Source organism: Electrona antarctica (assembly GCF_951216825.1).
Source record: "Electrona antarctica genome assembly, chromosome: 23".
In the NCBI taxonomy this organism is placed as follows: domain Eukaryota; kingdom Metazoa; phylum Chordata; class Actinopteri; order Myctophiformes; family Myctophidae; genus Electrona; species Electrona antarctica.
In genome coordinates, this window is record NC_136804.1 from 16,599,919 (window position 1) to 16,616,940 (window position 17,022).

The 17,022-nt window shown below is 45.4% G+C and overlaps 1 protein-coding gene across 3 annotated transcripts in view; it reads right to left on the reverse strand.

Annotated features, from left to right (window-relative positions):
- The window catches only part of atp2b1a (ATPase plasma membrane Ca2+ transporting 1a), a 92,579-nt gene that overhangs the window by 26,549 nt on the left and 49,008 nt on the right, over positions 1-17,022 (reverse strand). For all 3 annotated transcript variants that reach the window (XM_079494840.1, XM_079494839.1, XM_079494841.1), the window contains exons 8-14: positions 15,635-15,781; positions 14,864-15,078; positions 12,135-12,377; positions 10,071-10,166; positions 9,482-9,627; positions 3,824-4,061; positions 526-705 (exon numbers count right to left, since the gene is read on the reverse strand). In XM_079494840.1, coding sequence (XP_079350966.1) covers positions 526-705; positions 3,824-4,061; positions 9,482-9,627; positions 10,071-10,166; positions 12,135-12,377; positions 14,864-15,078; positions 15,635-15,781 — 1,265 coding nt within the window. The remainder of the gene's footprint in view (positions 1-525; positions 706-3,823; positions 4,062-9,481; positions 9,628-10,070; positions 10,167-12,134; positions 12,378-14,863; positions 15,079-15,634; positions 15,782-17,022) is intronic.

A 17,022-nucleotide genomic window follows, 5' to 3' on the forward strand; every position in this document is an offset into this window, starting at 1 on the left:
TGTACGGCTCTAGCAGTGATTCTCACCCTGTGTAATTTCAAGGACCCCCAGTTTGACATGCATATTAGTCTACAGACCCCCATTTAATGTAGCCTGATTATCAGACTGTAGCTTTCTTGAAGCTTCAGTCTGACATTGTCTCCTGTCTGAGCGATTTCAAGGGGGAGGGGATTAGAATTTCCCTCAACCCTCTGTGTGTTGCGCTGCGTGATGACGCTGAAAACGGGACTCGGCGCCGATTGGTTGTTCGTTAGACCCACCCCCCCACCACCGATTCTCATTGGATAATAAATTTTTCTACCGAAGAAATTATAGGTTCACAGTGCAACACCAGACCAAGAGATGCAGTCCACTCAGAGAGTGGGCGGGGTCTTTGGGCTGGATCCAGGCTACATTTAATGGCATTTCTATCTCTGGGACCCCAATTTATATTGTAAAATCAATGTTAATTTAACTGCCCCATCTATACCAGAAATCACACTGGCTGGGCCAGTCTAGTCCTTTCTGAATCTTCCTGCCACCCACCTCTCCCTTCTCGTTACGTATCCTGCGGTTGAAGTCTTTGCCCTCCAGACATATGAAGTCGTCTCCGGGCAGCAGGATGCCACATTTGGTGGCGATGGCCCTGGCCGTGTTGATGTTGTCCCCGGTCACCATGCGCACCGTGATGCCCGCCCGCTGGCACATCTTGATGGCGTCCGGGACCTGGAGAGAGGAAGCGGAGCACGTTTCAACCAACTTTCAACCAGGCCAAATGGGAAGTCATTATCAGCATGTCTTAATTAAATTAGTTTTTCAAAAAGTCTAAGTGTCCATATTCTTTCATATACCGTATATATCTTTTCTTTTTTGTAAATGAACTTGATCATTTGCCATTTTTGAATTTGAATCCTGAAAAGTAACCATTTTGGACAGGACATGTTTTCACCCTACATAAGTCATTATCTTGTATATTTATCAAAAGGTGTTTGTTAGGTTCGGGGTTACTGTATTATGAGCAATCATTTCTGTGTCTTTGAAAACCTTCGAAGTTGGGACTTGCGTACTTGTAATTTAACGCCTGTGATGTCATAGGCCGTGGCATTGCCCTTGTTCTCTTGTGTTTACAGCAAAATAGCTGTAAATCTTGACTTCAGCAAATGCCAGGTAGCCTGATGTAATCGTGGCCACGGACAGCAGATAGCTGTACAGTAGATACAGCATCAAGACGAGTCGATATGGATTGTACCATAAATATTGATGTTAACACATTGAGAGCCCACGCAAAACTGCCCAAAATCACTTTCACCTAGAAAATCCATTCACATTTTTTATAATTCAGCTGACTGTGGAGACACATGCTGGAACTTTTTACTTTAAATTAAATAACTCAGAAACTATAAAACATTTCAAACGCCAAATGCATTCTCAATGGCGAAAACACAAACTTTGGCACCACGTATAAAAAAAAAAGAAATTGTTTTGATTTTTGTGATTTTTTTAAATAAAAAAAAAATAATAAAAAAAAATATATATATATATATATACTTTTTGACGTCCACAGACGTCTTGGGCTATGCACGTGCGGTAATACCCAAGACGTCCACAGACGTCTTGGGCACAAAATGTGTTAATACCACTTTATCTATGAACTTGTAGATCTGCTACTTTTGAAAAATCAGAGCACAGGGTCAGTCAGCGGCACCCTGGACAATTTTTAGGGTCAGTGCCTTGCTCAAGGTACAGGGCAGAGATAGTGCCAGTTATTTGGGGACAAAGTTCTCACCGGCTCACACATTGTAGATTGACCAAGCATAAAATGGCTTGTATTGATCTCTAGATCTCTTCTCCACTAGTCATTTAGTTTTCATCAGTGAAAAACAGTAGTCGACAAACATTTGTAGTCGTCATAGTTTTAGACTTGACAAGATTTCTTTTTTTTTTTTTTAATTTTACATTTTTATCCCACGATTTTGCAACCCATTTTTTCCACCCAGTGTCAATTATCGAATGTAAGCCTGGGCGCTACACTTCCTCTGCCAACCTGGGGGGGGGGGGGCAGCGGACTGACCTCATGCTTCCTTCTATGCATGAGGAGTCCTAGCTGCTTCTTTTCACCTGACAGGGGGGAGTTTCCCCAGCCGGACGTAGCGCGTGGAAGGAACACGTTATTCCAACCAGTTCCTTTCCCCTCTATCAGGCACCCCAGCTGACCAGGGGGAGGTAGTTTAGAGACCAGGATTTGACTCGAGGAGATTAAGGGCCTGTACTCACGAGGACGTCGCGGGCTGTTCCCCGCCTAAGTTTTGTGAACGATATAAAGCTTTACTGCGTCTACATTGCGGTTATGTTAATTATGTACGGGTCTAGACGAGACCGGTAAACTGCTTCGTTTTCAAGATACAGCTGTAGTACATATATTGCCGGCCTGTAGATGGCCACCCAAAAATAAAGAAAAAGCTTATTCTAAGGCAATATGAAAGCATTTTATAAATTATACTATTGGTATTGCACACAGGTGTTGCCAAATAACTAATTATCTCAGATGCGCATATGACATAGGCTATCTAGGTCATATCAATTTAATCAGCAGAGCAGAGCAGTGATGCTTCTCACTCTGCACACACACTGATTTACCAGCTAAAGTTGATGCCTACTTTAAATCATAATATGACAAACCTTGGATTAATTCTTCTGAAAACGAGCAGCACGCACAAAGTAAGTGATTCACACATTCAGAGAGAGAGAGAGAGAGAGCGCGCACGCACCCCTTCTCTCGCTCGAGAGAAGTGGTGCGCTCTCTCTCTCTCTCTCTCTCTCTCTCAGATCATCATAGCCTACAGCTCACAACGAGGAGCGGCATGGTACATTGTGAATTTATGAGTTTGACTTTGGAGATTGAATATATATTCGCTGGTGCGCAACACCTCTGAATGTCAGATAATTCGTTTATAGATTGATTACACCTGCTGGCAGCATAGCGCTAATCATTGCACATAGGCTATAGCCTACAAAAGTATAAAAAAAGAGCAATTGGAAACAGTGAAAACAGGCCGTTTATAGAGGAATATGGACAGTAAACAATGTGTTTATCCTACCTGTGGTCTCTCAATGCAAAGCCGTTTTGAAGTTACACAAAGAATGTTTAATTTCCACCCAAGAAGAGAAGCACTTTGATGAGGTCCATGCATGCTTTGCACTGTGCACTGCGCAGTCAGACCTGCCTGAGAGGAATGTGCGGTGGCTGTGCTGCCTATCTTGTATAGCCTAATATACTAATCTATTCTACACTACACCATTTAATAGTAACAATAATGTAGAAGATCCGTTTTTTTTTCTTGTCTTTCCGGATTGGTAATCACCATAATTTATATCTGTTCTCCAAAAATAGCTCCTCTACAAGCTCGTGCATGCGGGCTGCAGATCGGCTATTTTTGGAGAAGAGATTTATAGACATTATGTGCAAATATAAAATAGCTGTGATACTTATATGTAAGTGGTTATGGTGAAATAAACCATTAACACTAGTTAGTTTGGAGGGGGCGAGGGGACTATGACATCAACGTTTCAGCAAATTAGGCGGCATTCGCTGTACACACGGAGACGTGAAAGTCGCGTCTCCAAACTTTCCCACTCTGGAAGGTAGTTTCAAAATTAGCCGTTAAAGTCCCCCAAAACGCCGTCTCCGTGTGACAAAAAGGGCAGATCGGCTAATTACTTGCCCGAGAAACACCGAAATCGTCCTCGTGAGTACAGGCCCTAACACTGCATCAGAGTCACCTAAATGTCACAGGAAGAAGAAGGGGATTCTTCGGCTGCGTTCTGTCCACCCGCTACGACTCACCTCCGGTCGGACCGGGTCCTCGATGCCGACCACACAGAGGCAGGTGAGCCCGGACAGGATGTCGTTCTCGTTGTCCCAGTCGGGCTCGCCCTCCGACACGGGGAAGTCCCGGTACGCCATGCAGATGGTCCTCAGGCCCTCCGATGCCATGGGCTCGATCACCTTCTTCACCATGTCGTCCCTGTCGCGCGGCCGGAACACCTTGCACTCCCCGCTGGCCGTCATGATCTTGTAGCACCTGGGAGGAGGGAGGGAGACGGGACATCCACAGGAAGAGGAAACAGTCAGAATTGAGGATTTTCTCATAGTACATACTGTAAAATACTAGACATCTAAAAGCTCACGACGTGTGTTGTGAGGTTTTAGATGTCTAGTATTTTACAGTATGTAGTAATTGTGACAGGCCTACTCCTTGAGAAAATCCTCAATTCTGACTGCGTTTCCTCTTCTATTCTCGCCATTTAGTTTCTATATAAACCAGAAAATAAATCTCCTCAGAGCAGTCCTCCTTGGATTACACTGTGAGAGTTTATAAGTCCTACCTTAACCTTATATGGTTATATAAGGTAGGTTAATCGTCAAATATTGGAATAGTCGATCAGGAATGCAAAAAAAAAGAATTCCTCCAAGGCTTCAAGTACGTGAGCGGTATTCTTTCAGGACATAATGGTGTACACCAGTAGTTATCAAACTTTTTCATGTCAAGGACCCCCAAATTGATATGTATAACCAACCAACCAATGTATAACCAACATTTGAAGTGAACAGACCTCCTGACCTGTCTAGTTGAGTAAGTAGCATTATTCTGTATTTTAGCAAACTGCTGTTAGTGTAACTCTAAGTGCTTTTGTATTAGTAGTATATTATTAGCTTGTGTAGTAGTCAGTAGTTTATAGTTGTATTGTTTGTGTTGAAACAGTAGGCTAGTAGACTAGTTTAATTAGTTTCACCCTGTGATAGGCCACTTGATAAGTAGTATAGGCCACTTGATTTCCTTGGGAAGTGTGAAGTGAGTGCTTTAGCCAGCACTCCTGGCAGACGATTAGCAATCAGTTGGATTGGCCTTATACCACCAGGTGAAAGCGTCAGCTGTTAAGCGGCGTCCAGCAAACGAAGGCCAGGCGAACAAAGGCGACAGGCGACTTTGTCAAAGTCCGACTTCGTCACTGAACGACAAGCTGTAGCATTGATTAGTGACATATATAGTAGTGTGATAGATATAGTAGTGTATTGTAGTATATGTTTAGTGATCTACAATGTGTTTTCTTCCTATTCCTGTCCTCTCTTCTTCCTGGCGGTCGCACAAACACTGGGTTACACCCAGATGTCGCGGCACAACTAATCTCATCTATCCTACTCTTTCAACTCACGTCGAGCAAGTGGTAACGGGAGGGCTTTGGACTTGCCACTCGGCTGTGGTGGAAGGCAAATCTGCTTTCATCTCAGCTTACGCATCCTTGCTCTCCCTTAACTTTCTTGCTCTGACTGAGACCTGGATCAGACCAGAAAACACTGCTACGCCCGCGGCTCTGTCAGATGTGTACGCTTTCTCTCACACTCCCAGAGCCGTGCGGACAGGTGGTGGGGTTGGTCTGCTCATTTCCAGAAAATGGAAATACTCCCCTGTTTCACTGTCACTATTCTCTCCTACCTCATTTGAATTTCATGTGGTCACTGTTTCTCATCCAGTCAAGCTCACCATTGCAGCTGTTTATCGCCCACCGGGCCCTGCTGGTGGCTTCCTGGAGGAGCTGGACCATCTAGTCTCCCACTTCCCTGTCGATGGCTCTGGATTCATCCTTCTGGGTGACTTCAACCTCCCGACTGAGAAGCAGCTAGACCCACTACTTTCGTTTCTCGCCGCCTTTGACCTAGTTCTTTCCCCATCTCCTCCTACCCATGAGGCGGGCAACCAACTGGACCTGATCTTCACCAGAGGCTGCTCTATTGCTAACCTGTCTGTCACTCCTCTTTCCAGTGAAAAGGGTAAGAAACTCTCTGATCACTACTTCATGTCCTACTCTCTCTCTCTCTCCTCTCCCCCCTCACAGCCCCTCCCTACCCACATGATTTCCTCACGTCACAATCTTCGCTCACTTTCCTCCACTGATCTTTCCTCTTCTGTTCTCTCTGCTCTCCCTGCCCCTGAATCCTTTGCTCTTCTATCCCCTGATACCGCCACAGATCTTCTTTTCTCTACTCTATCCTCTTCTCTCGACCATCTCTGTCCCCTCACCACCAGGCCTGCACGCCAAACTCCACCTGCCCCCTGGTTGTCGGACTCAGTGCGGACTGAGAGACGGAGCCTGAGAGCGGCTGAGCGCAAATGGAGAAAGGGCAACCTCCCGGAGGACCTTCTCACCTTCCAATCTCTCATTTCTACTTTTTCCTCCTCTCTATCAGCTGCTAAAGCTGCTTTTTTCTGCACTAAAATTCAGGCTTCTGCTTCCAACCCTAAAAAACTCTTTGAAACTTTCTCCTCTCTCCTACAACCACCACCCCCTCCTCCCTCCTCGTCCCTCCTCCCTGACGATTTCGCCAACTTCTTTGACAAGAAGGTGAACGATATCCGATCCTCCTTCCCTCCTCCCCCGGCTGGTGCCCTGCGCACTGCCCACACCCGTCTGCCTGCCACCCCCCCCTCTCTACCTTCATCTACTCCTCTTCCCCCCCCCATCCCCTCTCTATCCCACTTCTCTCCCCTCTCCCCTAACGAGGTCCTTCTCCTTGTTACCTCTAGTCGCCCCACCTCATGCTCTCTGGACCCGGTCCCAACCACTCTGTTGCAGTCTATTGCACCTGAACTTCTTCCCTTCTTAACCCACCTTATTAACACCTCTCTGACATCTGGCTACTTTCCCTCTACTTTCAAGACTGCCAGAGTCACCCCCCTCCTGAAGAAACCGGCACTTGACCCCTCTGAGATCAAGAACTACAGACCGGTTTCCCTTCTATCCTTCCTATCTAAAACTCTCGAACGTGCTGTCTTTAAACAACTGTCCTCCTATCTCCACCAGAACAACCTCCTGGACTCCAACCAGTCTGGTTTCAAAGTGGGTCACTCGACAGAGACTGCCCTGCTGGCAGTGACGGAGTCGCTCCATGCCGCTAGAGCGAACTCTCTCTCCTCCGTCCTGATACTCCTGGACCTGTCTGCAGCGTTCGACACGGTGAACCATCAGATCCTCCTCTCCACCCTCGAGGGGATGGGTGTCTCAGGCTCTGCACTCTCCCTGTTTGCATCCTACCTGACGGGTCGCTCCTACCAGGTGATGCTGAGAGGGTCTGTGTCAGAACCACACGGGCTCACAACTGGGGTTCCCCAAGGCTCGGTTCTGGGTCCTCTTCTTTTCTCTCTCTACACTACATCTCTGGGTGCTGTCATCCACTCCCATGGCTTTTCCTACCACTGCTATGCCGATGACACCCAGCTGATCCTCTCATTCCCCCCCTCTGATACCCAAGTGGAGGCACGCATTGCTGCTTGTCTGGCTGACATCTCGGCGTGGATGTCGACAAACCACCTGAAGCTCAACCTGGACAAGACCGAGCTGATGTTCCTCCCGGGGAAGGGCTGTCCGCACCGAGACATGGCCATCACCATTGATAATGCTGTGGTGACCTCAACTCGGACTGCGAAAAATCTGGGTGTGACCCTGGACGATCAACTGACGTTCTCGGCAAACATCGCATCAGTGACAAGGTCCTGCAGATTCCTCCTCTACAACATCAGGAGGATTCGCCCCTTCCTCACGGAGAAGGCAGCCCAGGTGCTCATCCAGGCTCTCGTCATCTCCCGCCTGGACTACTGCAACTCCCTCCTTGCTGGTGCTCCGGCATCTGCCATCAGACCTCTGGAGCTTGTTCAGAAAGCTGCGGCTCGTCTGGTGTTCAACCGCCCCAAGTTCTCCCACACAACCATCCTTCTCCGTTCTCTACACTGGCTCCCCGTAGCGGCCCGCATCCAGTTCAAAACCCTGGTGTTAGCCTATAGGGCAGTGAAAGGAACAGCTCCTTCCTATCTCCGGGCTATGGTCGATGCCTACACCCCTGCCCGACCACTTCGGTCTGCCACCTCGGGGCGACTGATTGCCTCGTCACTCAAGGGTCCTTCTGGCCGATCCACACGGTCACGACTCTTTTCTGTTCTGGCCCCACAGTGGTGGAATGAACTCCCCACTGATGTTAGGACAGCAGAGTCACTGCCCATATTTCGCCGCAGGTTGAAAACCCACCTCTTCAGGAAACACTACCCTTCCTCTCTGCCTGACCTACTTGTTGTTAACTAGTTGTACGAACGTTTGTTTTCTATTGTTGTATTGTTTATTGGATCTTGTTTAGTCGATACACTTAATTGTTTTAGCTCATGCTCATTTGATTTAGCTATTTTGTCTCATCCGGTTAAGGAAATTGGTAGCTGATATATTGCACTTTTACCTTAGCGCTAGGTATACTCTTGGTTGCTTGTTTTTGCAGAAAATGCACTAAAGACTTCTGGTGATTAGTAGTTTTTGTTCCCTACCTATGTTGAATACACTTATTGTAAGTCGCTTTGGATAAAAGCGTCTGCTAAATGACTGTAATGTAATGTAATGTAATGTAATGTAATGTCTGTGGACCCCCATCCCATATGAAAAGGTTTTTGTGCCCCCCCCCCCCCCCCCCCCCCCCCCCCCAAAAAAAAGGTTAAATAATTTAGTCAGTAAGTTAGACAGGCAGCCTGGTCTCTATTTACGTGTTAAGAGGATTACTGAGAGTTGTTACTGGATCATTTTCTCTGTGCTCGTTTTTTTTTTTATTAAGTAAGGGGCTTGGGTGGGACGCACTTCAACCTCTGCTTAGCTTCTTAAGCCGTTCCACGCGTCATTTGCTTTGAAGCCTCGACGGCCACAACAATTACTGACAGCTTATCAGCTTGACTGTCCCGAAATGACTACCTTTTTGCTTTTTGTGTTTTACATTGTAAAAATGGCGTCCCAATAATTGCGTGTGCATGTCATTAAAAGGTCAATATATAAAACTTTTTCCAAAAATGTGTAGCTATATGAGATTTAAGGTTAAACAATGTATAGGTTACACCAGGTCTAAACACATAAATGATGAGTATGTGTGTGACTGACACCCAGGCAGGGAACAATAATTCTCCCCACAATTTCTCCCCAGTTTAGATGTTATGCCAGTCTTGTTGGCCACAAATGATGTTTCCTCCCAACACACATTTGTGTGTGTTGTCACTGCTGTGGCATCCTCTTGACAGAGCCTACTCCTCCCGCCCAACGCTACAGGTGCCGCCCCAGCCTGTAGGATATCACCCTCCCCTCCCCCGAACACGGGCCAATTGTGTTTGTGTACTGTAGACAAAGCGGTGGATTTGAACCCACGACCTCCGCGGTGGTGGGCAGTCACTTTAGCCACTGCACCACCCGCGAGGGCCCTAACCCTATGCCACATGATGTGATGCAAGGTTTGCTCACTTCTTCAGGATTTCGGAGGCTCCCTTGCTGAACATGTAAAACCATAAATGAACTAAATAAAGATGAAAATAAATTAAAGGTTTCCTCACTACTTCAGCAGGATCTCGGAGGCTCCCTTGCTGAACATGTAAAAATTAAAACCAAAAATGAAATACATAAAAGATGAAATGAAAGGTTTCCTCACTTCTTCAGCAGGATCTCAGAGGCTCCCTTGCTGAACATGCGGTAGCTGCCATCAGCGTTCTTCAGCACCGTGCTCATGGACTTGCGACAAGAGTTGAAGGTGTACACCTTGTACAGCTTCTCCTCTGGGATCTCGTTGCGGATAGCCTGGTGGGCAGCGGGAAGTAGGGGGGTTTGCAACAGTTAATTACTAATTCGCTTATTTCTATCGAAATAAGTAGTAAAGTGTGCCGCTTGGGATACTATTTACATTATGAAGAGAGGATATATACAAAAAGATTTTTGATTGATGGAAATAAGCGAACACACACCCCAATGCCCCATTCAATTCAATGCAATTCAATTCAATTCATTGAGGGCTTATGGTAGGGGAAACAGCCAATAATGCGCTTTTGCACAAAATAACACCTGGACCTCTTTGGTGGGGACGTAACAACTACAAATAAAGGTAAGAAAGCCTTCTAGCATGGAATTCTCCTTTAAGTGGTTAATTGATTTATATCTAATCTATATCTATATACACGTTTCTCAATAAATCAAAAGAAAGTCATGGATAGAATGCTGTCTAAGACGGATAGTGGCAGCCCTACCTGGTAGTCTCTCTTCAGGTTATTGGCGAAGCCCAGCAAGGCACACTCGGTCTTGTTGCCCACCTGCCGCGGCAGACCGCCTTCCTTCTCTGGAGACTGTGGGGTAGGAAGGAAGCAGGGAAAAAGGGAACAATAGTAGGAAAGGGAAACAAAAAGAGAGAAGTGAAAATGCAAAGGTTTGCAAGAAGTCGGTGAGATGGTTTCTAGCTTTGCTTTATACCTGTAAATAGCTCATGGACTTTGACTACACTTATATCTATTTGGACACTTATCCCAGGCAGTAGCAAACAATGATTATATCCACCACGATTTAATTACTCTACTGCATAGATTTTAGTTTATTTCACACAATAAAACAGTACAAAAAAGGAACATCAATAAAAGAGAAGTATGTGCAGGTGAGAAAAGAAACCCATGGAGGGCTTATATGTGGTTCTCACCAAAGATAATATACAAATAGTAAGGAGACAAAGTAATCAAACATAGGTATGGAAAATAACAAAAACAAATACATTATTTACACTTGTGAAGTGTGTGTGTGTGTGTGTGTGTGTGTGTGTGTGTGTGTGTGTGTGTGTGTGTGTGTGTGTGTGTGTGTGTGTGTGTGTGTGTGTGTGTGTGTGTGTGTGTGTGTGTGTGCGCGCGCATGCACGCACGCACGCACGCGCGCGCGCGCATGCACGCACGCACGCACGCGCAAGCCTGAGTGTGCCTAAGTGTACATGCATGTCTGTCTGTGTCCGAGTATGCACAATAAAGCTACATTACGTTAGAATCAATTGGAGAGGGTTGCTTCAAGAGGCTGGCCCTCAATCTATGTTTAAAGTTACAGAGTGAAGATGAGGAGTTGGCAATAAGTATGTGTGAATTCCAGAGTAAAGAACCTCTGACTTTTATGGAGAACTGGCTAAGAGTGGTAGTAGTTTGATTAACCGTTGCAACCCCATTGCCCCGTTCTAGCCCCCCACTAATACCATAGAGTTATAAAGGATAGAGGGCCGACCGGAGCGTCAGCCCCGGCCCCCACTATTCATTTCAATGGAAGTTGCTCAGTGGAGTTTTGAAGCACCTGGAAGAACGCTTCTACTTCCGCATTTGACCACCAACCTTTGGTTGGCGGGGTTTCCTCGCACTACATGCACGGGTCCGCCTGCAGTTCCAGCTTTGACCAGTAGGCTCGGCGGCTTCAACGTGGGCCAGCCGTTCTGGGGGCTTGACTAATACCTAGTTACCTACCATAAAGTTAGTAGTGTAGGCACAGTGTTTTTCTAACACCTGCCATAAAGTTAGTAGTGTAGGCGCAGTGTTTTTCTAACACCTGCCATAAAGTTAGTAGTGTAGGCACAGTGTTTTTGTAACACCTGCCATAAAGTTAGTAGTGTAGGCGCAGTGTTTTTCTAACACCTGCCATAAAGTTAGTAGTGTAGGCACAGTGTTTTTCTAACACCTGCCATAAAGTTAGTAGTGTAGGCACAGTGTTTTTCTAACACTTGCCATAAAGTTAGTAGTGTAGGCGCAGTGTTTTTCTAACACCTGCCATAAAGTTAGTAGTGTAGGCACAGTGTTTTTCTAACACCTGCCATAAAGTTAGTAGTGTAGGCACAGTGTTTTTCTAACACCTGCCATAAAGTTAGTAGTGTAGGCACAGTGTTTTTCTAACACCTGCCATAAAGTTAGTGTAGGCACAGTGTTTTTCTAACACCTGCCATAAAGTTAGTGTAGGCACAGTGTTTTTCTAACACCTGCCATAAAGTTAGTGTAGGCACAGTGTTTTTCTAACACCTGCCATAAAGTTAGTGTAGACAGTGTTTTTCTAACACCTGCCATAAAGTTAGTGTAGGCAGTGTTTTTCTAACACCTACCATAAACTTAGTAGTGTAGGCGCAATGTTTTTCTAACACCTGCCATAAAGTTAGTGTAGGCAGTGTTTTTCTAACACCTACCATAAACTTAGTAGTGTAGGCGCAATGTTTTTCTAACACCTGCCATAAAGTTAGTGTAGGCAGTGTTTTTCTAAAACCTGCCATAAAGTTAGTGTAGGCACAGTGTTTTTCTAACACCTACCATGATCTTAGTAGTATAGGCGCAGTTGACCCCGATGCCCAGGACCAGTATGTCTATGATGGCGGTGGGGATGCTCCCCGGGTCCGGGACCTTGCGGTAGTGTTTGTCGGCGAGGAAGGCCTGCACCACGGCCATGCGGTTCTGGGTGAGCGTGCCCGTCTTGTCCGAGCAGATGGCCGTGGCGTTGCCCATGGTTTCGCAGGCGTCCAGGTGACGCACCAGATTGTTGTCTTTCATCATTTTCTGCAGGACGTAGGAAGACAAGGAGAAGAGTTGTTGGGCCTTGAAATGCTTCGTTCGTTTCGATTCATACGTCATTGCTGGAAATCTGAAGCTTTATATTTTTGTACTGAATCCCTTTCTCTAGCCTCTTAGTCTTGTGTGACTCGTATGATGATTTTTATTAATCCCATAAGGCAACTGTCATTTTAAATGCTGGAATTAAAATAAAATAAAAACTATAACTAATGTTATAATTTGTCATTCTCATGTGTTACAAATCAATTTTGGAATTAGGCGTTTGAGCAGCTAAACCCATCCTGCCCACAACATTCAGAAATCATCCAAATAAGGTTTTATGATGTCAGGAATGGAAGAAGTCCACCCCCAAAATCCCCATAAACAAATACAACAATACTTGTATCATCCATTGTACATTTAATTACACTGTCAACATGTAAATGCCCTGGCATTCAAAACCAGTTCTACTTGGCAATGCTCTGGAAGTCCTGGAGTGACTTCCAGAGCATTGCCAAGTAGAACTGGTTTTGAATGCCAGGGCATTTACAATGTACATTTATAGGCCAATAGTATGCTACAGTAAGTAAAGTCAATACAGTATGTACAACTTCATCATCCACTCATGTCATGAATCTTTATACCCAGACAAGCTGATTGTTCAGGAGTTGTGTAGAACTTGTAATATTTAAAGTCCTTTCCATATCATTTTTTTTTAAAGATCAATTGACATGGACTAGTATGCAAATATCTGGAGTTGTCCCATATCTGTCCCCCTTTAAAAGCACACATAACACCAGTGGTTCTCAAAGGGGTCCTTGGGGGGGATTCCAGGGGGTCCCTATGATTAGGAGCCAAATGGATCGTTATGCGTCTCTAATCCAGAGTGTACAAATGGAACCTTAACCTGTTAGGGTCCATTGGTTCCATTTGTACACTCTCTGAGTTAAATGAACACTGATGATACTACAGTGTAGATTGGGGGTCCCAGAGATCAAAATGGTATGAAATGGGGTCGCGTGGCCTAACGCATATCAAGATGGGGGGGTCCTTGAAGTTCAAATGGTTGAGAATCACTGCAATTAGTTGAACAACTCTTCCCTGCTGTATTTTTCTTTTCTTTTTTTTCAAATGGGGGTCCACAGACTAATGTGTCAATTTGGGGGTTCCTTAACGTGAAAAAAGTTTGAGAACCACTGCATTACACCACTTGTGTTTGAAGGCAAACAGCAATGAGCTCCTTGACATGGGACACAATCCTGTTAGCCACCAGGCCCAGTAGAGAGGATGACGGCCTAGCTAACACGGTAGCAGCTTAACCGGCTAGCGCTAATAGGCTAAAGTGTAAGCTGGTTAGCGGTGATAAGCCCAGTTCGGATCAAAGATTCACTGCGAGACAAAAACCATTACAGGGACGTTGCAGTAGATAACTGAAGCGGCTAAATAACGGTCTCAGAGGAGATGAAACTAATGTTGAATTGACATTAACCACTTCAAACCCAATATACTCAAGTTGGTCTATACTAGACCCTTCTTGGATTTCGTTCTACACCAAATCTCTTCCGCGGGATAATGGTAGTATCTACAAGCTTTAGCGGTGAGCTGGTAGATCTGCTTTTTATTTATTTATTTTTTTACAGATGAAGAACAAGCATCATCAACATGAGAAAACAAAGAAACGGTTTCAGAATGAGTCATAGCAACAAAAACTGATTTGCAGAGTTTGTCTTATCGTGTATCTTAAGGGAGTGTTTTTTATGTTTACAATCTCAGTGTGAATCTTTGGCTATGTGCCAGTGTGAATACTTTTCGCAAATTAATGTCCAACTTGATCATATTACAGTGTCACACAAAAGCATAAAAAGCAGTAGATCCACCAGTTCAAACAAGTTTGGAGCTTGTACTGCAGATTTGCTGCTAGAAGCTCACAACGTGTCAATGTCGATCGGCTAGTTGAACTATTCAAAAACGTTTTTCAAAATGGAAAAAAAAGACACAGAAGTTTATGAATAAGGGGTTTTAGCGTGGACGAAAATAAAGCCCAATGTCTCCACCCGACTCCAGACGACTTGGTAGATCAGGGGTTCTCAACGTTTTTGGCCGGGGACCCCCGAAAATGCTTTGGCAACGTCTCGGGACCCCCGCCCCGCCCCCTCCCGACCCCCAATATAAATTGACTGCTACAATAACCTTAAACCATTTTGGGCGGGAACCCCTTTGTGTTTTAAGCATTGTTATAATTTAGCTATTTAAAAATAGCAGATCTACAAGCTCATAGCGCGCCACCGAGTGGCGCGCTACGAGCTTGTAGGTCTGCTATTTTTGAAAAATCGTGATTTTTTTTTTTTTTTTGAAAATAATTTGGGGACCCCCTAAAATAATTTGGCGACCCCCCGAGGGGTCGCGACCCACGGGTTGAGAACCCCTGTGGTAGATTACAGTAGGTACTGTACGGTCTCTAGCACGGCGAACTAAAAGCACCGGATGTTTACCTTGACAGAGTAAGCCAGGGAGATGGTGACGGCCAGGGGCAGCCCCTCTGGCACGGCCACCACCAGCACCGTCACGCCGATGATGAAGAACTTGACAAAGAACTGGACGTAGATGGGCGTGCACTCCTTCACCCAGGGCAGGTTCTGGATCCAGAAGGTGTCCAAGGCGAAGCGCGCCACCAGGATGAGGACGGTGATGGCCGACATGATCAGACCTGGAGAGAGGGGATGGGTGGGTGGAGAGTCATGTTGAAATGCCATAAATAATAATAATAAATAAATAAATAATAGCTTCGATTTGGGTCTGGAGCCAAAACGTTTGGGAACAGTGGTCTGTCTAAAACAGTGGTTACCAAACTTTTTAGTTTAATCTTCTTTTTTTTTGACCTGATGAAGATCAAATAGATCGAAACGTTTTCTCGAGTTTTCGTTGATTTCTTCGTGAAATTACTGGGGGAAAATATCTGGAAATTTTGCTTATAATTCTTTAAAAAGTTTTGAAATAGTACTAATTAATCCATTCAGGGCGGGAACCCCTTTTGGTGTTTTAACTCTTCTGGACGGGTATCCCTGTTGAGGTTTGAAATATTTGAACTAGGTCAGGCTTTAGAAGAGTTTTTAGAATCGGCCTCAGTCCTAAATGGGTTAAAAACAAAATATAGGAAACAAAAAATAAATAAAGGGACCCATAAAAATCGGTACGCGACCCAATCGTGGCTCCCGACTCAGCCAGTGTTTGGGAACCAGTGGTCTAAATTAAACGCACGTCACCTGCTTTGCCGATCTGGACGGCCAGTTTGGTCAGCTTGCCCTGGAGCACAGACTTCTCCTTCTTGTTCATGTTCTTCTTCTCGGCTGCTTCAGCCCCTTCGTCGTTCAGAGGCTGCATCTCCATGGCTGCACCGTCCTGGGCTTTGGCTGCAGGAGAAGAGGAGGAGGAACAGGTGATCATTGTTACGGCTATTCAAACTACTTGATTGAAAAAACGTGATTTTATTGAAAATCTCTTAACCTGGCTTCCAAACATTTTTTTAAACAAGAAAGGACACAGTACCGTACACTACAGTCAATTCGTGTACTGAATATTAAACTCAAGAGTTAAATTAAGCACTGTTGGGCACACGTCACACTGGTACGTACGTTTAAGTTTAAACAGAGCCAAGACGACGTGCACAACATGCATTCATCATTCAACCTTTCATTCAGCCTTCCTCTCTCGGGTCTCTCTGATCGTCTAGCAGCGTCTCCGTCGCTAGGCCACGGTCGGCTCCGCTTTGGTCCGCCAATGAAATGACCCCCCCCCCCAGTCCTCCCCGCGTCCACCACCATTGTAACTTAAAAACCTTTTTTCCTCGGAATTGAGTCTCAGATTGAGGTGTTTGAACAGAACCTTGATGTTAGTAGCTCATACTAAATCGTTGCTACCTCGCTGTTACAATATTAACGCTACTGATGTCTTCTTAAACCAGTAAGACGCCTAAGGGCGAGAAGTGCATGCAACCGCCTCGTTGACAGCAGACTACTGGGCGAGCGCTGGCAATTGGCATGGGGGTCAGATCAACATGAAATTAATTGGCCTTAATTTTCGGGCCTTGAGAACTCTAGTTTTTGCCGGCTGCCGGGCACGGCTGCACTATTAACTTTGGGGCAGGCCCGTCTAGAGTTTAAATGGACAGGTATCAGTCAAAAGGGAGACATCGAAGAGGAAGGATGGATGGGGAAGGATCAACACAATGGAATGTCAGAACAGGTTCTGACATAATTCCTTATATGGAGATCTAAGGGTTTGAGGTTTAAGATCAGATGTAGAGTTGCTGGCCAATATTGATGACAACTACAGGGCAGTGCTCTGTGGATTCGTCTAGTCTACTTGCCAGCCTCGACATTTCTAACTTCCAGGTTGTCCGGGTTCACAATGGGGCTCTATGGGCTGGCAAGTAGACTAATTGCGACATCTCTATCCCTGATGATGTCACGAGACCTGGGCACCATATATGGGGGCTTTCCCATGTATGGGGATTTTGAGTGACGGAAAAAAATGTACGATTTCATAGTAAATGTGACCTGCGGTCGCAAAAAACAAACAAACAAAAAAAAACGTAGCGAGTAGCCACATTAGCTTTAGGTGATTTTGCTTCCAGTTCATTTTGGGGTCTTCA